This window comes from Misgurnus anguillicaudatus, chromosome 19, assembly GCF_027580225.2.
Source record: "Misgurnus anguillicaudatus chromosome 19, ASM2758022v2, whole genome shotgun sequence".
Taxonomy (NCBI): Eukaryota; Metazoa; Chordata; class Actinopteri; order Cypriniformes; family Cobitidae; genus Misgurnus; species Misgurnus anguillicaudatus.
Window position 1 is genome coordinate 45,362,556 of NC_073355.2, and position 22,923 is coordinate 45,385,478.

At 37.2% G+C, this 22,923-nt stretch overlaps 1 protein-coding gene across 2 annotated transcripts; it reads left to right on the plus strand.

Annotated features, from left to right (window-relative positions):
- Window positions 1-1,112: 1,112 nt before the first annotated feature.
- On the plus strand, window positions 1,113-19,648 carry LOC129426095 (uncharacterized). Of its 2 annotated transcripts, none has more exons than XM_073857762.1 (14): window positions 1,113-1,258; window positions 3,745-4,095; window positions 4,197-4,553; window positions 14,288-14,389; window positions 14,470-14,556; window positions 15,570-15,680; window positions 15,850-15,924; window positions 16,141-16,233; window positions 16,893-17,051; window positions 17,128-17,214; window positions 17,326-17,421; window positions 17,545-17,628; window positions 18,503-18,598; window positions 19,344-19,648. In XM_073857762.1, the coding sequence occupies exons 1-14, from the start codon at window positions 1,210-1,212 to the stop codon at window positions 19,448-19,450; spliced, it is 1,854 nt and encodes a 617-aa protein (XP_073713863.1). In that variant the 5' UTR covers window positions 1,113-1,209; the 3' UTR covers window positions 19,451-19,648. The 2 variants fall into 2 exon arrangements, with proteins under 2 accessions (XP_073713863.1, XP_073713864.1); XM_073857763.1 differs by having other exon boundaries at window positions 15,588-15,680.
- Window positions 19,649-22,923: the final 3,275 nt, after the last annotated feature.

The following is a 22,923-nucleotide window of genomic DNA, read 5'->3' on the forward strand; positions in this document are numbered from 1 at the left end:
AGATGGCGCAAAAGGACAAGTTTATTTTCTGTTATTTTTTGTTTTTCGGTCTGTAAAATTAATTAAGAGTTTAAATCAAGACTGGGTTATTGTTAATCAGTTTCTTTTTTTACTTTATCAATGTAATAACATACATAACATTTATGTAGTTTAGTAATAATTGTTTTAGTTTAATCTAAAACTAACTTAAGATAATTACAACAAACTAACCAATAGATCCAGTTTTTACATTTTGAATGCTGCAAAGAAAACAAGTTTATATTAATTTTTCAAAGCACAATCCTGATGTTTCTACATGTATTTTAGGAACAATTCAAAGTTGAATTTTGGTGGCATAACCATAATCTTTAATCACATCCGGTCTTGGCATGTCCTTAGTTTTTTACATTGCTTTTAAGTGACTAATCTCTCGTAAGTTTTTTTAACGTACTGAACTGAAAAGTTTAAACTTTAAAAAAGGGGACCCTAAGGCTTCGTATTAAAAAAGTGTTATAAAAAGCCTTCAGTTAAACATGGCTATATTACATTAAAAAAAAAAAACATTAAACTGGGCAGCAGGTTGCTTGGATCCCCCCCCCCTTTTTTTTTTTTTTGACGTTTTGTATAAGAGCACCTTCAATTTTTTTCTAACATTTCTTCTGCTTTTTCTGAGCACTTTAGATTTTTCCTGATTTCCTGAAAAAGTTTAAAGTTTACTTTAAGTTCTTCAACTAAAAAAAAAAAACAAACCTATTGCTTCTTGTTCATGTGAATGATTCAGAAGAAATGTAACAGATAGAAATTGGTTTAACAACTGTTCTATGTTGTAATGGCGCCCTCATGTGGTTTAGTTGTGCAGACAGAAATGCATGGTGTGACGGAAGATGAAGTATTAAAGCGGTTGCCATGGGGAATGCACGGTGTTCTCCAGCGTAACATCACTGAGAGGATGTTTCATTAAATTTGGCAGTAAACCGATTTGCATCCATCATTTGAGTCGGTGTGTTCTTTCCGTGTGTCTTCTAAGTTCAGTCTGAATATCTCTCTAATTACCTCCGTTCCTGATTCTTGTAAGACATGTGACTCGCACAACACAAAACAACAACAAAATGCATCACACGTGGCCAGGCACATTTCCGCCTACAATAGTCAAAAGGAACTTGTTGTGTCGTATTGACGGATTTCAAATCGTTCTTTTGACACGCAAGTTTCGTCTAAATACACGTGAAGATGAATTTCCTGCATTGTATTTTGATGCTTATCTTCGTGATACATGACGGTATGTGTTATAGTATTATTTTATGGAATTTATTTACTCATTGGATAAAGTGCTTACATGGATTTTAGATGTCAATTATTCTCTTGCTGTTGTTATTTATGTTGCATGCTGTTTTTTCTCTCTGTTTTTGTTTTTATTTCTAATGAACACAAAAGAAGATATTTTGAGAAATTATGGTAAACACCCAGCATTAAGTGACCATTGACTTCCATAGTAGGAAAAAATGTAGTATTGTGATAAATGATGAAGAAAATATTTTGATAAATGATGGTAAGCACACAGTTGACGGTACCAATTAAATTCCATCATATTTTTTTATTCCTACCATGGAAGTCAATGGTGACTTACTGCTCTGTGTTTACCATCATTTCTCAAAATATCTTCTTTTGTGTTTATCAGAAAAAAAGAAATTCATACAGGTTTAGAACAACATGAGGATGAGAAAGTGATGACATAATTTTCATTTTAAAGTGAACTATCCCTTTAATCTTAGTTTATTTGTCTTGTGATCATCACGTTGGTTTTCAATTTCCTGTCTACAAACCTCAGAGGGAGGAAGTGGCTTCAATAGTCAGACACTGCACACTTTTCACCTTTCTGGTTTTGTTTATCAGCTCATTCGTTGAGAGCTCCAAAAACTTGACTTATTTTACAGGAAACAACATAAACTTAACACATGAAATGTTATTTTATTTGTTCATAATCTCACAATAAACACAAAAAAAAGTCTGAATTTTATTGTTTTTTTTTAATAAGTTTTTGGCCTATTACCGGTTTGGTCTATAGATGGGTTGCTCGGCGACGTCATAACTTCTTACGCGCAACCGAGAGTCAGAAAGAAGAGACGTGCATTGTGTTGTAGGCTAGTAGCGGTGTCTGTAAGTCAAAATGCAAAGGAGATATTGTGTGGATAATTGTACAAACAGAGTCAGTGCTGGGTGCCTGATGTTAACATACCAGTAGATGCGACTATTACGTTACTATCCTAAGATTATAATTCATACATGTACATGTATCACAGTAACACTGCAAAAATAAAGACAGAAAAACAGATCCAACTAAAATCAAGTTTTATTTATATACAAACAATAAAGAACACTTCAATAATTAAGGTTGTTGCAGTAGCGGACCAGCTCACCAATCGGGCTTTCTGCCTCCTGGATGCGCACGCACCCTGTAATGTTTGTAATAAGGCAACCCATCTATGAACCAACAGAAAATTCAATTTGATTCCGCTAGGTTTCAGTAAAGAGGCGAAAAGAATCAACTTTAATTACATTCTAAACAAAAGTTATTGAGATCTAACTGAAAGCAGGCATGTGGAAGAAATAGATATTGATGCATTTTTTTTTTACTTGTGCACTAAAGACATATTGTTTGGCCATGTCTGCTCACAGAAAAGTGAAAAAAAGTCTCATTTTGAAGAAAACAAGCTAAAGTAAAAGCTTATACAGCGTTTTGGGCTCTTAGTATCTCACAAAAGTGAAAGTGAGTTCCAGTGAAAAGAAGTCTTAATGCTTCATCATATAAAGACATTTTGAAAAATGTCATCCTCCCAACTTTGTGTGAACAGTTTGGGGATGGCCCCTTCCTGTTCCAACATGACCAGTGCACATAGCAAGTTTAATAAAGACATGGATGAGCGAGTTTGGTGTGAAGGAACTAGACTGACCTGCACAGAGTCCTGACCTCAACCCAATAGGACATCTTTGGGCTGAATTAGAGTGGAGACCATGAGCAAGACTTTCTTGTCCAAAATCAGTGTCTGACCTTACAAATGTGCTTTTAAAAGAATGGTAAAAAAATCCTCATAAACACACTCCTAAGACCTTGTAGAAAGTCTTCAGAGAGGAGTTGAAGCTGTTATAGCTGCAAAGGGTGCAGGGCCAACTCCATATTAAGCCCTATGGATTAAGAACAGGGTGTCATGCTCAACAATTTATGTATTTTTTATAAATATGATGATGCAGTTTAGACCCATCGGTCTCCATCAAACTGGAGATATTAGACCAAAGGCTCAGCAGGATTATCATGATAGAGTCCATTTCTTCACTGTGACCAGATGTTGAGTTTAAACAAGTATTTTTAATATTTTCAAATGTTATAATGCACCAAAACTGAAAAATGTGTAATGTCTAAGAAAACATAAGTTGGATCACTTATTTAAATTTGTTATCAGTTTACAAATTTGACAACTGTTGATGTTTAGATGAAAAGTTAAGATTGTTGTGTTGAAATCAGAAATCTGTGGTTAAGAGGAAATCTAAATGGTCCTGTAATCTTCCCCAAATATGGTAAAAGACCCTCAACCATTCCCTTTAGAAGAAGAGGAGTGAATTCTAAACCAGACCCCTTAAACCAGCAGTCATTCATAGCCTGATAAAAACCTAAATTATGCTTAAATTGTTGTTTCTAATGGGTCTGAAATGGTGGTTTTTTTCTTAAATTATTCTCAAATATTAATAATTATTCTCTTAAACGTGCAGATACTCTGGAGTTAAATGTTCAAGGCTCTGCTACTCTGGTTGTTCCTCTGGGAGGTTCAGTGGTTCTGCCCTGCTATGTTGAAACACCCTTAGTAATGGAAAGTGTGAGGGTGGAATGGACAAGAAAAGATTCAGACATTCTGGTTCATCTGTTTCAAAATGGAGATATTAGACCAGAGGCTCAACATCAGGATTATCATGATAGAGCTCATTTCTTCACTGAAGACATTAAACATGGAAACTTCTCACTCCTGTTGAACAATCTGACAGCTGAAGATAAGGGGGTTTATAGATGTAAAGTTTACAGCAACAAGGATGCTGACAAAACTTTGGTTACAATAAAAGATGTTGGTAAGTGATGATGATCATTTTAGAACGGCATTTGATTGATTAAAACAATGCTTGTACTATTGAATCAGTCTTACCTGTCATACTTCATGTTTTTCTTTTAGAATATTTGATAGTGTCAGGATCAGATCAGTTGATATTTGCGGATGTGGGTGATGATGTCACTATGAACTGCTCTGTGGACTCTCACATCAAACCTGAAGAGATTGAAGAGGTTTCATGGAAGAAAAGAGATAAAGATGATGAAATCCCGGTTCTGCTCTATCAAAGCAATGAAACTCAATCAGAATCATCAGATGAACAATACAGAGACAGAGTTGAGTTCTTCACTGATGAAATCCACAGAGGAAACTTCTCTCTCAGACTGAAGAGAGTCAGAACTGAAGATAAAGGAGTTTACATCTGTCAAGTGTTTACTGGACGACTTTCAGCAAACACAACTGTAATACTGGAGAGACTGGGTGAGTTAAAGTGAACAATACAAACCTGATAAACATGCTGTGTTGATTTTTTGCAATACTAGAAGTGGTTATTTACAGTAGGCTATATATCAAACGGGCTTTTATTACACACTTTATATTAGAGTGTGTTACAATTAAAAGGCTGGATGCCTTCAATGGACGCTTCGTCGAAGGCAATGACTTGGTCTTCGAAGGGCACAGCCTCAGAAATTCACAAAGAGAACTGTAGAGAGAGTCTAGGATCCATAGTGTAAATAGGAGTTGCTACAAATTATAAAAATAAAGTTGAATTAGCTTAAAGGTGCATTGTGTAACTTCTAGAAGGATATTTTGACAGAAATGCAATATAAATGACATATTTATCAGTGGTGTATAAAGACCTTACATGATGAACTGTTTTTGTTACCTTAGAACGGGGGTGACAAACTCTGTTCTTGGAGACCTATACCCTCCTGTGCCCGGTTGCATGAAAGTCCTTAAGCTAAGAAATCCCTTAAATATAAGGTCAAGGGTGCCCTTAATTAAAAATGGGTTGCAAGAAAAACCCTTAGTGAACCAATAAGGCTGTAAATATTTACCCTTAAATGCTAAAGTATTACCTAAGTTCTGCTATAGAGACAGAGCGCAGTTATGCAAATTTGAAAACCACGCCCACCGGGGGTGGAAAGCGATCCAACAGTCTCCATTGACTTTGTATTGCGAGAAGCCGCCTCCTTGTCATTTCTGGCTTATAACAAAAAACTGAATGATGCCTAAAAGCTGCTGTGTGACAATATGTACAGCTAAAAAGCCAAAGAACACAGAAATAAGTTTTTATAAGCTGTCGAGCCGTAAAACCCAGCTTTTAAGGAGAATAAAGTGGATCGCCGACTACGTTTCCCCCTAGTGGACACAGTTCTACTAATAGAAGTACTATGAAAAGTTGCCTTTTTCCATTTCTGTGTCTAAACGCTCGTTTTTTGGGGTCGACAGCTTATAAAAACGTATTTACAGATTAAACTTAAAAACAGATTAATACATAAAAGCTGCTATGTGACAAGGTGTACATCTAACAACCCAAACAAACCAAATACGTTTTTATAAGCTTTCAACTTCAAAAAAACGAGCGTTTAAAGACACAGAAATGGAAACAGGCAACTTTTCATAGTACTCCTATTAGTAAAACTGCGTCCAATAGGGGGAAACGTAGTCGGCGATCCACTTTTTCTCCTTAAAAGCTGGGTTTTACGGCTCGACAGCTTATAAAAACTTATTTCTGGGTTCTTTGGCTTATTAGCTGTACATATTGTCACACAGCAGCTTTTAGGCATTATTCAGTTTTTTGTTATAAGCCAGAAATGACAAGGAGGCGGCTTCTTGCAATACAAAGTCATTGGAGATGGTTGGATTGCTTTCCCCCCCGGTGGGCGTGGTTTTCAGGGTATGACGCGCTGCGCTTTGTCTCTATGCGTTGCTACAAAGTCCTTAAGTCCTATTTTCCCTTAAAAACTTAAGTCCCTTAACGTCACACGCGATGGCTGATTTTATTGTTATTTAAGAAAATGAAGTACCAACGCGCATTTCTAACGATCGAAATAATCCCTTAGAGAAAAGTGATGCGCATTTATTAGGAGAATAGCAGTTGATCGTCCGTCAATCTAAAGTGCTTCAAGTTTGAATTACTTTGAGGTTTTATACATGCGGCACTTTACAGTCTGTTATTTGCAATGTTTCATTGTACACAAATCCGCCTTTTGTTGAGCTGCGTGCGTTGATTTGTTTACGGTTTGAGATTTTGTAACTATAGCAACAACCGCTTCTCCACTGCCGTGTTTTGGCACAGACTACCGTAAAATACTTAGTATAAACACTTAGGTAAGGGTGACAGTTAAGACCTTTGTTGCAACGCTCTTAAATAAATCCCTTACCTCATAGATTTTTACTCAGGGAAACCCTCACTTAAGGAGTTTCATGCAACCGGGCACTGAATTTTAGTTCCAACCCAGCTTCAACACAACTGACTCAAATTTTTAGGTAACCCTGAAATGCTTGATTGCCAGGTTCAGGTGTGTTTGATTGGGGTTGGAGCTGAACTCTGTAGGACAGTAGATCTCCAGGAACAGGGTTGGTCAACACTGCCTTAGAATAAGGCGTTTTATCTACATACACCACAGGTCTCCTTATGTGGAAGTTATCAATATGTTTAGCCCTAAACAGACAAACTGTTCTACAGAGTGCGTTTCATCCCCATGTTGTCTCAGACGAAGACATGTTTGTCCTGTGGCAGCTACCGTATGTTTTGAAATTGAAGGGTGAGCTATTGGTTGCAATTCCCAATCTCACCACTAGATGCCGTTAAAATGTATGCACTGTACTGTCCTCAACATGTTTTAATGGTTTGACAGTCAGATAAACTCCCTTCCCTCACATGACTCTGAAGACAAGAAGTTTATTTATCCACAGGTTTAATGGTCTTGGGTATGGAGTGAAACTACAAACAAATAAACATATTTCAATAATCATAATAATGTCCACAAATTACCAACAATTACAGCATTGTATCAACATCCACAATAATGTAATGTTCTGCAATACAAACGTAACAATTTGAAAAATAAATAATGAAAAACCATGATGCTAAACACAATGTGGCTAATGCAATAAATAATAATAATCTTAAACCATAACAATTTACATTTATATACAAATATAATGTACATCCATGTCAATCAAACAAGTACTTACAAGTGATGCTGTTGCAGGATTAAAAATTACACAAATATATGGCGCTTAAAGAGAGCCATCTTAACTGATGTCCACATGGAACACTCACTACTTCCTGATTCACTTAAATACCAGAAATCACAGAATTACTGCAACATCAACTTGCCACTAGATGGCGCTTTAAACCCTAAATAGATTGAACAGGTTAACTAGTGCCATGGATAACATTAAATAAATACAGACATTAAATAATTAAATGTGTTACTAAATTAAACACAAAATAAAGAATCTGTAACATTAAACTTGTTCCAGCACACTCCCCGTCTGACGTGGATTACACGTCACTACTCACGAGTCATTTAGATTGATCTAATTTTGTTTGTCAGGAGTAAGAAGAAGGATTGTCTTAGTAATAGGCCGTAGGAATACCTTTGGGCCTTCCTTTTTAAACACCTTGACTTCCACCTTACGAACTTTGTTGTCCTTGCTCGGGAAGACTTGGGTCACAACTCCCATAGGCCATTCATTCCTTTTTTGTTGTTCATCCTTCAAGAGCACAATACTTCCTACTTCAAGGTCAATCTTACTAGAAGGCCACTTTCTTTTTGGTTGCAAAAGAGTTAAGTACTGCTTTTTCCATTTATCCCAGAAAGTTTGTGCCAAGTGTTGTACCTGTCTCCACTGTCGATTATGAAGGTTTTTGAGTATGAATGGGTCATCTGGGTCAGTTGACACTGGGACAAGAGGTCGAGCATTGATTATAGCAGCAACTTCTGCCATTAAAGTGGAGAGTGTCTCATGTGTTAGTGTTGAAGGTCCAAGCTGTTGGAACATTGCATCTAGTATCCTTCTCGCAAGTCCAATCATCCTCTCCCAAGACCCACCCATGTGAGATGCATGAGGCAGGTTTAACTGCCAGATACAGCCTTGATCCACAAGAAATTTTTTAACAGAGGTCTTGTTGAGATTAGATGAAATGTTAAGCTCCTTGCAAGCACTTATAAAATTTGTTCCTCTATCTGAACGAATGAGCTTCACAGGCCCTCGAATGGCAAGAAAGCGGCGCAAGGCATTAATGAAGCTAGATGTATCTAAAAATTCAATTAGCTCAATATGCACAGCTCTCACACTCATGCAGGTGAATATTACAGCCCACCTTTTGCTCTGAATAAGACCACCTCTGGTACGTCGTGCCGCCACACCCCATGGGCCGAAAACATCTAATCCCACATTCGTAAATGGAGGGTCAGTGGACACACGATCTGCTGGAAGGTCAGCCATTTTTTGAGTCTGAGGTTCTCTTCGTAATCTCCGGCATGTAACACATTCATGAATGACACTGCAAACACGTCTCTTGCAGCCAACTATCCAATAACCAGCAGCACACACTGCACCCTCTGTGTAATGTCGTCCCTGGTGTTGGACTTTCTCATGATGATGTTTAACTAAAAGTGTTGCAATGTGATGTTTCCCAGGGATAATAAGGGGCTTTTTTACATCAAGCTTAATCTGTGCTTCTGCTAATCGTCCTCCTACTCTTAGCAGGCCGTCTGTGTCTATGAATGGGTCTAAGCCTTTAAGGAGGCTTCTTTTGGAGAGCTTGTTTCCTGTTTCCAAGTCCTTATACTCTTGGGCATATGTCTCCTGTTGGACTGCTTTGACGATAATTCTTTCAGCACATAAGAGTTCTTCAACTGTTGGAGCATTGGAACAGTAATGCCAGCCCTTGCAGCTTGACGTTTCTGTTGTAGAACCTTTGTGGAACTGACGAGATATATGAAGAAGACGTGCAATGGCATGAGTGATAGACTTCCAAGTGGAAAATTTGGAGAAACGTTGTGTTCCAAGACTCTTATTCATCATTGTGGTCTTCAATGTGGAGACTTGAGGACGTACCTCTTCATCTAAAGAAGGATCCACAAGCTTATATGTGTTCTCTTCAGGTAAAGTCTGGGGGTTGTTTTTCAGAAACTTTGGTCCGTGTAGCCAATTGGTGTCTTGGAGATGAGCAGCAGAAACGGACCTTGTTGCAATGTCCGCTGGGTTCTCATCTGTATGAACATACTTCCATTGATTTGGATGTGAAGACTTGCGAATCCGAAGGACACGGTTACTGACATATACATAGAAGCGCCGGGTTTCATTATATATGTAGCCCAACACTACCTTACTATCTGTAAAGTAAGTAGTGTCATCCAAGGGTATGTCAATTTCTGAAGTAATGAACTCTCCCAGTTCCACTGCCAGAACTGCAGCACATAACTCAAGACGGGGAACTGTTTGCTCAGGGCTGAGTTTTGCCTTACCCATGATGTAGCCGACATGGTTTATTCCACATGAATCTGTCAATCTGAGGTAGCCCACTGCAGCTATGGCCTTTGTTGATGCATCAGAGAAGACAAATAACTCTTTTCGTGTAGCTGTAGAAGGTGATATGTGTGTGTAACATCTTGGAATCTGAAGCTTACTTAAATCCTTAAGAGAAAGTCTCCACATGTCCCACTTTTCTTGCATTTCTTTGGGAAGAGGGGAATCCCAGTCATCATTCTGGTTATTAAGCTCTCTCATGATGAATTTACCCTGGATACTAACCGGAGCAACAAAGCCGAGGGGGTCAAAGATGCTATTAATGGTGGACAGGACACCTCGACGAGTAAAGGGTTTTGCATCAGTAGCTATTTCAAAAGTAAAGGTATCAGATTTCAGACTCCAATTCAATCCCAGACTGCGCTGTGTAGGAAGTATATCAGATCCAAGATCCAAATCTTTGAGATCACTGCCATGATCCTGAGATGGGAAGGCCTCTAGAACTTCTTTGCTGTTAGAAGCTATCTTGTGAAGCCGTAAGTTGGAGCCGGCTAAAATCCTCTGTGTGTTTTTTAGCAGGTCCACTGCTGCCTTGACTGTAGGAAGAGACTTTAAACCATCATCAACATAGAAGTCACGGTTTACAAAGGTCTTAACCTCAGACTCACCACTTTTAACGGACTGCCTGAGACAATAGATGGCAACAGCCGGAGATGGACTGTTGCCAAATACATGGACGCGCATGCGGTACTCAATGATGTCTTCAGATGGATCATTATTACGGAACCACAGGAACCTTAGGAAATTGCGGTCTTCCTCTCTCACCAGGAAACAGTAGAACATTTGTTCAATGTCAGCTGTTATGGCCACAGCTTCCTTGCGAAATCGCATAAGCACCCCAAGTTAAAAGAACATCATTCAGTGAGACATCCCCATGACGGGCACTGGAATCAAAGACAACTCTTATGTTCCCAGGTTTTTTAGGGTGATATACCCCAAAGAGAGGCAAATACCAGCACTCCTCTCCTTCCAAGAGAGGGGGAGCTTCTTCAGCATGTTTGTTACTAAAAACTTTACCCATAAAGGTAAAGAAGTGCTGCTTCTTCTCTGGGTTTCTCTCAAGATTCCGTCTCAAAGTTGACAACCTTTTCATGGCTTGACATCTGTTGTTAGGGAGTCTGCACCTTGAAGCTTTGAAGGGCAATGGCGCCACCCAGCTGTTGCTTTCATCTTTCTCCAATTCTTGTTCCATGATGTGAAGGAACGCCAGATCATCAATAGATGGGGCCACTTTGTTGTCATCACAGGTAACCTTAAACACTTCTTGACCAAACTGAACACCTTTGTGATTGTAAACAAGTTGCTCCATAGAACACATTCCATTGCCATTTCTCCAATCATTACTGTTTCTCTCCTTCACATGAAAAACATTTGGACAGGGATCAAAGATGGATGGTCGTTGTTCTTTTGTGTTGGTGAAAAATGTACTCACAGTAGTAGACTTGTGAATGCCATTAAGACAAACATTGCCAACTATCACCCATCCTAGGTCAAGCTTTTGTGCATAAGGAGCATCGTGAGGACCGTTCACCTGTCTGCGAACCTTATGGACTCTGATAATGTCACGACCCAGAAGAATCATGATACGAGCATCTGGATCTAACTCTGGTATGAATGGAGCTATAGGCTTCAGATGAGAGTGATAGAGTGCAGCATTGGGTGAGGGAATTTCTGCCCTATTATCAGGAATGTTGTTACACTCTAACAAATTTGGTAGGGAGAGGATAACCTTTCCATCTACAGACTCAATTTGGTAGCCAGATGCTTTCCGACCGATGGTCTCTGTCACTCCAGAACACGTTCTAAGGGTATACGAAGTAGCCGGGCCATTTTCTTTGAAGGCATCAAAGAATTCAAAACGAGCCAACGACCTATTGCTCTGCTCGTCAAGGATCACATATACTTTCAGTGCTTTCTCAGGCCGGTCTTTAGGGTAAACTTTCACCAAGCTGATTTTTGAACATGACTTATTACTAAGGTCATCTTTGCAAACTTCAATGCAATGAGCTTCCACTTCGGTTGGTGGTGTGGAAATTTCCTCCCCGCCATGCTGTGGTGAGGAGGCAACTTCTTGAACTTTTAGAGCTGGGCCTGGATGCAGTGCAGAAATGTGTTTCTCACTTCCACACTCAGAACATTTAGTCAGAAATCTGCAGTTCCTGGCTATATGTGTAGTGGCTAAACAACACTTAAACAGATTCTTCTTTCTTTCAAAAATGCTAAACGTTCCTCCAAAGGTTTTTCACGGAATGAACGACATTTCCTAAGTAAGTGAGGTCTTTTGTGAATAGGACAAAGTCTCTCAGCATCCTCAGCTTTCCGTTCATCTGTGTCAAAATGAACAGGGGAAGATACACTTATCTTGTTAACTGAGACTTCTCTTGATTTGCTTGGCTTCCAGCTAGCCTTGTCTGCCTTATGAAGTGAATCTGTTTGAATAGAAAAGTTGAACCCTGGGTCATTCCTTATTCTAGCTTGCTGACTAACAAAGTCAACCAAGACCTTGAAGGGGGGGAAAAGAAACACCATACTTCTCTTTGTAACCAGATCCATGTGACAACCACTTTTCTTGTAGATTAAATGGTAGCTTCTGAACTATGGGATTGATACCCCTAGATGTGTCCAGATATGACAGGCCTGGAAGGTATCCATCAGCCTTTGCTGATTCTATTTCCATAAGAAGATCACTCAATTCGTGAAGCTTTGAGTAGTCTTTGCTAGAAATTCTTGGGAAATGCTCAATACGCTTGAAAAGTGCTCTTTCGATAACCTCTGGAGCACCATAACACTCTTCCAGTCTAGTCCATATCATATCAAGGCCCCTCAATGGCTGATTAATGTGTACAGACCTCATGCGTTTAACATGCTCAGCTGATTCCTTTCCCAACCAACCATTTGACTAACAAGTCCATTTCTTCACTCGGTGTCAAGTTCAAACCACTTACAGCATTTTGAAAGGAACGCTGCCAGGCTCTGAAGCTTTCAGGTTGGTCATTGAACTGTATTAAACCAGTATTCACAAGTTCACGGCGAGCAAAATACCTGACAAAGTCTGAAATGTCTGTCTTATCTTGTTGGGAAGGTTGAAGTGACGGACTTGCCATTGGGAAAGGTGATGTGGTGCTTTGGGCGAAACGTGTATGCTTTCTGTGCTGTTTACCACCTTGAGTATTACTAGAAGGAGGATTCATGGCTGGTGAGAATTGTGATGGTTGATCAGAATCTTTCTTTGGTTGCATGTGATAGAATTCAGCATCGTTTGAGCAACTCTCTGCCTTGAAACTTGTAGCATAAACAGAATGTCTTACAGGTAATTCTGTGTGAGGCTGTATGGTTTCATCTTGAGGGAGTGTTTCTGTCTTTGTTGCTGATTCTGTGACTGCATGTAGATTCATCTGTTCAACGTATTCAGATGTCCGCTGCATAACATCAACAGGAGATGTTTCCAGTGGAGGATCTTGTTTACTATGGACGCTTGTGTCAACAGCTGCTTCTAAAGCTTCTGCTTCAGCTACGGCTGCAGCAGTTTCTCTCTCTAACACCATTTTATCCATTTTGGCCTCCAATTTGGCTTTCTCCACCTTTATTCTTTCCTCCTCATCTGCATACATCAAACGTGCCTTAGCTGCTTCAGCTTTTGCTCTGGCCATTGCAGCTGCAGCATTTGTAGAAGAGCTACCTGATCGTGAGCCGGACGAATATGATCTGGTTTTAAGTGAGGATGTGGACTCCATTGTGCACACAATACCCATTCAATTTACTTGAATCTTCACAAACTGCAGCTGTAACTTTTCCTGCAGCCACTTTTTCACTGTACTGTCCTTAACATGTTTTAATGGTTTGACAGTCAGATAAACTCCCTTCCCTCACATGACTCTGAAGACAAGAAGTTTATTTATCCACAGGTTTAATGGTCTTGGGTATGGAGTGAAACTACAAACAAATAAACATATTTTAATAATCATAATAATGTCCACAAATTACCAACAATTACAGCATTGTATCAACATCCACAATAATGTAATGTTCTACAATACAAACGTAACAATTTGAAAAGTAAATAATGAAAAACCATGATGCTAAACACAATGTGGCTAATGCAATAAATAATAATAATCTTAAACCATAACAATTTACATTTATATACAAATATAATGTACATCCATGTCAATCAAACAAGTACTTACAAGTGATGCTGTTGCAGGATTAAAGATTACACAAATATATGGCGATTAAAGAGAGCCATCTTTACTGATGTCCACATGGAACACTCACTACTTCCTGATTCACTTAAATACAGGAAATCACAGAATTACTGCAACATCAACTTGCCACTAGATGGCGCTTTAAACCCTAAATAAATTGAACAGGTTAACTAGTGCCATGGATAACATTAAATAAATACAGACATTAAATAATTAAATGTGTTACTATATTAAACACAAAATAAAGAATCTGTAACATTAAACTTGTTCCAGCACATGCACACTACCTTTAAGTTATTTTCAACCTTTACATTTTTATAATTTATTGCAACCCCTCACCAGTCAAGAAAGTTGAAATGAATTGTAAATTCAAGTTGATTAAACTTTAACATTTAAGTGCCGCTCGAGGAAAGCAGGATGCATTTTGAGGGGTGTGTAACTGATGTGTGTGTGTTACAGGTTTCTCAGCTCTACATATATTGGTGTTGACTCTCTGTATTGCTGCATGTGGATCGGCTCTTCTGTTCTACTCTCTCACATACTGTACATTAAATAGTAAAGGTATGCTTTTTCAGCTGGGACAAAGCTACAAGACATTTATTGAAACATTGTTTTCCAAATACTTTTTATTTACATTCTAGGCATAAAGGTGCTGGTTCATGTTTGTCTTCAGTTTTGCCCGAATATTATGATGTTTCTGGCTTCAGTCTTCTGGTATGCTGCTGAAGGTATTTCAATGTTAATTGAAAATAATTTTTCTAAATCTATTTGACGATTAATTCAGTTCTTTCTAAAAATGTATCTCTTTGAGAAAACGCTTCTCTGCCAATGACGAGTTTTTATAAACGGGTTGCAAGTTTACAAACATTGCAGGGTGCGCGCGCATCCAGGAGGCAGAAAGCCCGATTGGTGAGCTGATCCGCTACTGCAACAACCTTAATTATTGAAGTGTTCTTTATTGAATAAAACTTGATTTTAGTTGCATCTGTTTTTCTGTCTTTATTGTTACTGTGATACATGTATGAATTATAACCTTAGGCTATTAACGTAATAGTCTCATCTACTGGTATGTTAACATCAGGCACCCGGCACTGACTCTGTTGGTACTATTTTCCACGCAACAATTCCTTGGCATTTTGACTTACAGACACCGCTACTAGCATACAACACAATGCACTTCTCTTCTTTCTGCCTCTCGTTTGCGCGCGCAACCAGTTAATGACGTCGCCGTGCAACCTGTCTATAGCAATCCATATTTCCGCTATTATCCACCAGGTGGCACTCTTACCCAACTTATAAAACTTTGAAGCACCCACTAATCCAAAAGCAGTAAATTCTCTGTGTATGTTTTGATCATCACTCTGAATCTGATCTCTAACAAAAGTCTTTTACAAAAATGCAATTACCTCATCTTCTTGCTCAAAATTTTTTATTTTTGAAAAGCCTACACATATTTAAGAGGTGATAAAAAGAGAACAAATGAAAGCAGATTCAAATCAGATTGTCTGTTTTTTCATTTGATATTGTTTGATTATATATTTAAAGAAGAACATATTCTGAAAGGCTTTTAAACTTTTGTTAAAATGCTGGTGCTGGTTGGCAACTTTTTTCAAAAAACGCTGGCAGGGAAAGAGTTAAAATGACTATGCAAATGACAGCCAGACATTAAGTTCTATCACTTTATTTTCTTAATACTCTGACATGTCTTCTAACAATTCTAACATTTTTTCATGGGTTTCAGGATCTTTGCTTGAGACAGTATCTTTGCTTGAGACAGTCTCTTGCTGTACGCTCTATATTTTGAGGCCTCTGAGGTTGTTTTGGGTTACACCCCATATCAGTGATTTTCCAGGTTTGACTTTTTAAAAAATTAATACTCAGATCTTTAGATTTCTCATAATGTTATTGTCTAATAGATTGTATGTATTTTTATTTTACAATAAATTAATTCTATAAAATATGTTATCACCATTACAGTACTTTTATACACACTTACAAGATTTGATCATCTCTTTTTCCAGACAAATTTATTTACCTAATCAAGTCTTCACATGCTGATCAGTATTTTCCTGCTGTCACAGTAGCAATGTTTTCAGGTTGGTAAATCCATAATAAATATTGTTATATTGACATTTTGTATTACAACAAAGTAATGGTTACAAATTCAATTTACATAATTTAAATCACAAGAAAAAAACTTCTAATCTATTAATTTATTCTCTTTACGTGACATTGTTAAAGTTGATGTAGTGCTTTGTTTATTTATTTTTTTAAATGATATTTATATATATATTTTAATTTGTTTGTGCTAGCTCTGTTGGCAGAACATTTTAAAGACATCGACACAGTCACTGTGATGTTTATCTGGGTATCACTGGGCCTGCTGTGTCTGAGCTTTGTCATAAGTGAGTGAACTCACCTCAAATGTGTATCTTTTTTAAATGCACAAACATTATAAAACATAAAGATATGTTAAGCATTTTATAGAGGAAGCCATTTTATGCACTTTTGAACTGAATACAACCTAAATATGTCAGCCTTTGGTTTAATACACTTTCTTAAAATTTACTTGTAGTCTCTAAAGAAAACACTCAAAAACAAGTTTTTTATGCTTATTTTTCCAGAATATGTTGTGTTCATATTCTGTTTGTGTTTCTCTCACCTAATCAAAAACTTTTAGATGGATGCTATTCAAGCTTTACAATCACATTTATTGAGAAGAGCAATTGTTAAGTATAATAATGTTGCTTATGACCACAAGAAAACACACAAAAATAGTTTGTGACTTTAATGTAAGAAATTCATACAAGAGTACCCCCTCTTAGAGAGTTCTTTGCCATGAGGTGCCATGTTCAACATCCAGTGGTCAGTATGAGAGAATTGTACTAAAAGCATCAAATTTGAAATGTTGTAATACAAGATACATTTTATGGTCCTGTCAAGCAGATAAAAATGAAGATATTTGCATGGTTAAACAAGGCCTACATCTATTATCATATGCTGAAATATGAGGGATGTACTCACGTTTGTCACATACTGTGTTTGTTTTTCATTTTTGTGATAGATTTGGCTAGATCCTGTATGAAGTTGCTCTCAGTTTTTGGAGAATCGTGTCAACTAAAGAGCAATGAAACTATTAAGAGTCTTGCTGCCTGTTGCTTTTATGTGCTGCCTTCAGTACAAGTCGGTCTTTTCTTCTACCCTCTTGTTGGCTTCTGGACAGGTAAGCAAGAACATTTCAGACTCTAGCGGATAGTGAATTAGTTGTCATCTTCTGTAACTTCCTCTCTCTTTTATAGTATTAATTGCTGCAGGGTTGCCAGCGCTCGCTGGTGTGTGTTTTTTACTCAAGTGTTGGACTGGCAGAAAAATGACACAACAGCGCAGTATGTTAATATTCTATCTGCTCTATTAAAACTGCATTCATCAGTGAGCTTTGTTGAATATAATGTAGTTGATATTATGTGTGATTTAGTGGTTTAACTTTCTCTGCTCAGTTTTTTTTTATCTAGATAAAGCGGTATGGATACTGATGTGTGTAATGAGTGTGCGGATGATTTACGCTTACATTGATTTCCTAAGAAATAAAGGAGGTGTGAATATTTTTATTAATTGTATTGAAACTTAATTTTTTTATATTTCTTATTTAAAGTGAATGTTTTAATTGAACTTACTTTTGTTTCTAAAAATAAATAAAGCTGTGGTTTTGTTGACAGGTAATGTAGGACTGGTTTGTATGGCTGGATTTTCTCAAGCGCTGTGGGTGAACATATTTTCTGAAGTCCAAGTCAATTATCCGAGTAAAGTATTCGTTTTCTTCTTTCTGCTTCTTTTGTTGTTTTTCAAGCATAAGATCTGGATTAGTTTTTTGATCACAGCAAAGTTTCAGTATTTCTACTACAGCCACTATAATTCAAATTTCACTTTATAATGAATACTACAGTATACTGTACTAGGATAGACATTTTTTTAACAGAATACTATTAAAGCTCCCATAACACACATTGTTTCTGCCCATCTCATGTTAATCTTGAGTAGTAGTAGTATTACATTCTTCATATCTCTGAAGATTCAATAAGGCTGGCTTACTTGGAAAGCTGAAGAAGACTTTCTTCTCCTTCCATCCAAAAACACACTTCTTTTGTGCCATTATTGAGTCTTGATACTTGTCCTGTGACAAATATGCAAAGTGCATTCGGCACAAAAATACTCTGTCACACGGCCACCTGCTGTTTAAAAAAGTCAGAATGCATGAAATGCCGTTACCCCCCCCCCCCAAAAAAAAAAAATTCTATTGGCATATAAGTAAAATGTAATTGTAAATTTGTTGACAGCTACTAACTAGATTAACATAATCAGACCAGTATTACTTTACAGACATTTGCAGAAAGCTTTACAGTCTTCAGCATACATTTACTAACTTTGCATAAATCAGCCAGCACAAATATAACAATATTTAAAAAAATATATATATATAACAAAGTGTTGAAGGTGACACGTTATAAAAGCTTAATAGCGCTTTTGCACTATCAGGCCTGTGCGAGCCAGGGCTTCAAACGGGCCTCACGGAGCCAATAGCCTACGACCTCCAGCTGTGTAGTCAAAATCAAGACGCGTTAAAGTAAATAAGTGCAATCATTTTTTTTTACAAAAACGTTTCACTCTGCTCTACAGGGTTTTGGAACAAAAACGTTTTGTTCCTGTTTGGATCAGTCGGTCTTGTTCTTGTGAACTCTGTGGCACTGATGACAGACTTGATATTTAAAGCTGGTGAGACTTTATATTGATATTCTTAAAGGAACACGCCCAGATTTTGGGAACTTAGCTTATTCACCGTATCCCCCAGAGTTAGATAAGTCCATACATACCTCTCTCATCTCCGTGCGTGCTGTAACTCTGTCTGACGCAGCCCCTCTAGCTTAGCTTAGCACAAAGTCTAGAAGTGAATGGCTCCAGCTAGCAAACTGCTCCCAATGAGTGACAAAGTAGCGTGAACATTTTCCTATTTATATGTTGTGATTTGTAACTCTGGGGGATATGGTGAACAAGCTAAATTCTCAAAATCTGGGCATGTTCCTTTAAGGTCATGATGAAGAGCATGTGCTGGGTGCATCTCATAAGCAGATCTACATTATAACGGCGCATTCACACGGGGCGTAAGCGTTAACGCTTAACGGAAGGCTTGTCTGAAGCGTGCCCAACAGCCAATCACAGTGGCCGCTACACATGCTCCGTTCTTCCATAAACGTAATTGGCTGGCTCTGTCTAGGTAATTAGCATAAGGCGATCTGATTGGCTGACGCACGCGTTGCCGCTTGAAAAGTTGAGAAATGTTCAACTTCTGCCGCAAGCAACGGCATTGACGAGGCGCCAACGGATCCACACTTCAGTTCGGCAACTCATGACGTCACCCATTAAAAGTGAATGGGAAGCGTTAACGCTTACGCCCCGTGTGAATGCGCCGTAAGATACTATACTGTGCATTACACTGTTAAAAATGTGTTTTCATCCTCAGTTAACGGTGAACGTCTTGTTGAAGATCAGAGAATTGTTGTCTTCCCCTTTGAATGCCTCTTTACCATACCTCTTCTGATTTTACCCATTTTTACACCCTGTGAGTAAAAATGTAATTTAGTTTTATAGTGTATAAACAAAATGATTGCATTAAATGTGTTGTTGATGCTCTAGCAGTGTATTATTGTGCTTTACTATTTAAATGTGATATTAGGCCACACCTTAATTAGCTGTTGGAGCTAAACTCCAACTTGGTAACCCCTGCATTAGGAGGTTATTTAGTATGATTAAAGCTACTATAACATACATTCAAAATATACATACAAAATGTTGGGTTGTTTTAACCCATGGTTAGGTCAAATTTGGACTAAGTTATTAATAACCCTGTGCTTAGTTGTCCTTACCCAACTCTGGGTTAAAACAACCCAGCTTTTGGGCTGAATTTTCCTAGCATGGCAACAGTTTGTTCAAAGTTAAATGAATATTAAACATTAACAAGTCTTTATCTTTACAGAATAAAACTAAAATAACAGCCTCATGCAAAGCATTATGGGAACCAAAATCTGAAAGAAAAAACAGAAAAAGGCTGATTAGGATTTCTGGTTTCCAGAATGCTTTGCAGCTCCAGTGTCTTTGGTCTTCTTTGTATTTACTGAGACTGATTAATACATTGTCTGCTCTCACACTTTAGGGACAGCTTTCAGATCAGAATCTCACCGGGACTCTCTGGTTGGTATATTTAATATGATTTGTAAGAAAGCTACATTAATTAAAGAACAATGAGTTTAATAAGATCCATGTCAGCAAAAGCAGAAATATTTGTTTCAAATGTCTTCTTTCTACCACAGGATTTTGATGGGACTCATGCTGAAAAGTGGACAGATTTTAACCAGAACCAGAGGACAGGAGAATCTTTTGAAATGAAAGTTGTAAGAGTACCTTTGAGCAATGAGGAGGAAGAGGAGGATATCACCTGACCTGAGGTCTTTCAGCCTAGTCCGTATTGTGAGAGGTCCTTTAGGCATATATCTTTTTTGTTACTCCCAGATAACAACCGCATATAATTAATAACAAGCCTCATTGGGCAGTTTTATGCTTATAAATATATGGCTTAAAGGAAATGTTGTGAAATGTTTCATTTCTTAAAAATGAGCTGAAAAAAGATCACGTTATACTTACTGTGTGGCGAGTAGCTGTGTAATAAGCAGGACAATGTACAACCAGCTTGTTGATATCCTAAATAAGTCCATTCAGGGTTATACAAGACTCATCTGCTTAAGTTAATGTAAACGGGTAGAAAAGAAGCATTAACTCTTTCACTGGGTGCTTCCGAAAGTGCTAAAATACTGCATCCCAAGTTGGGGAGACATCCATGCACATCCGAATACAATGATTGCTGTACATCCTGTTTTGATACCATCATCAGGTCGATTTCTTAAAGCAGCATAAATGTATTCTTCGCTTCCCTCAATTTCGCATAATTCTTTGCATGTGCGGGTAATGTGATTGGGAGCCTGATCTCGTTCGGAAAAGTAAAATGGCAGCCAAGAAAGCGCTGAGCACTGTTTTAAAGCAAATATATAAAATGTTCACTTTTCACAACTTCATATGCATTTCTAGCTAATTGTATATTGTAGTTTTGAAATATTTGATTAGTTACCACAAAGGCGCTATTTGTTTATAATTCAAAAAGAATTTTGTTACGCTGCCTATTTAGGTTGTCCAAATGTGTTTTCCTGAGCTGCCTTCATACCGCCAAGGCAATAAGTCACTGCCTAAACTTTCAGACATTGTATCAATGCAGCCTATGACCTGCTAATTTTGTACTTTTAAGTTTTAATGTATTATGTCTTATTTATGATGTGAATACAAAGTGTTTTATTAATATTATTATGCTTTAACTTTAAACAAACATTTGCTAGTGAATAACATTCATTTATATTTACAGTACACTGTAAAAAATAAAAGTACATTTTACGGTAGAAAACTGGCAGCTGCGGATGCCACAACTTTACTGTCAAAAATACGGTAGTAACATTATTGGTTTTACGGGATTGCATTTTTTTATAACTGTCTATTTAACATTTTTATGTTGCTAAAAACAGTATATACAGTATCTGTCAAATTCTTTATATTGTAATATTTAATGTGTAATGTAAAGGTTTATGTTGTAATAATTACGGTTCATTACCATCTGACTATTTTATAGTTCAGAACTGTCTAATTTAAATGCTACACTGTAAAAAAATCCATAAAAAATGGCCAGTACTTTTTCTATTATGTTTACGGACATTTCCTTTGATTCCTTTAAAATTCTGTAGATTTACAGTACATTCTCCGTAGTCTTTATGGACACTTCAATTCGCCTATGAAACGCAACAATGGTGACAATCAACAACAAAGCTTCATGCCGCAATGCATGCTGGGTACCAGGATTGTAAAAAACCTATTCATAACTCCCATGCATCATACATTGTGACATGACAAAATTGTGCAACTTTCTTACCATTTACTGTCACCATTGTTGAGATTTGTAAACCAATTGTTGATGTATCTCTAAAGCAAAAAAAAAAAAAAAAAACTAAAGCAGTCTTGTTCAAAACAGTGCCATTTTCACAGAACATAATTTTTTGTGCTTAACTCTTTATTGTTCTTTATCATTTTATGTTTAAATGATAGGCATGACATATAAGCAATCCATCTAGATCATGTGATAGTTTTTTTTTTTTTTTTGCTGTGTTATATAAAATTTATTGTAAATCAAAACATTTCTCAGGTAATATTAACTGCTGCACTTTTTGTATGTTGAACACATTATTTTGAGCAAAACGCAACTGCGATTTACAGCGTTATTGTGAATTAAAATGACTTATTACCAGGATTTAGGTCATACCACCCATTTCAAACCATCAGGTAAATATGTAAAAACAGTGTTTTGTTGTATTTTCTTGTACTTGCAAGTTCGACTTGACTTTATTTTGAAATTTAAAAGTATAAATATTTGTTTGAATATTTTAATAAATGTTTTTGTTTCATGTCCTGTGTGGTTCTTTGTTTCAGAGATATTGCAGTATAACTCCGCTCCAAATGATAAGATTTCATGAAGGCAGACATTGAAAACGTACTTAGAATATCCCACAACTTAACCTTCTGCTGATAATTTATTTGTACTAAAAATAAGAATAATAAAATGAACTTTTATGCTTGTACAGTATAATGTACCGTTTATTTTACAGTAAATGAACCAGCCACAATAAAACAATAACACCTATTACAAACCAAAAACAAAGAATGTAAAAGAGACACCTGGTTTTCTTGCAGTGTGCAAATGTTGAAAAGGATATGAATCATTGCAGTTGGTTAGCTGTACTAGTTGGTTTTTAGTAGATTATTTTAAAATGTAGGACACCAAAATCTTTCTAGAGGATATTGTATTTAACTGTCCCAGAGATACATGTTTTTCCTCTTGTTTGTAGTTCTTCAGAAACAGTAATTCACTGTTTAATTCAGTAAATCGGTAACTGGTCGATTCTTTGACGTCATACGGCGTTCAGTCTGCGCAGCGCCGCATCAAGCACTTC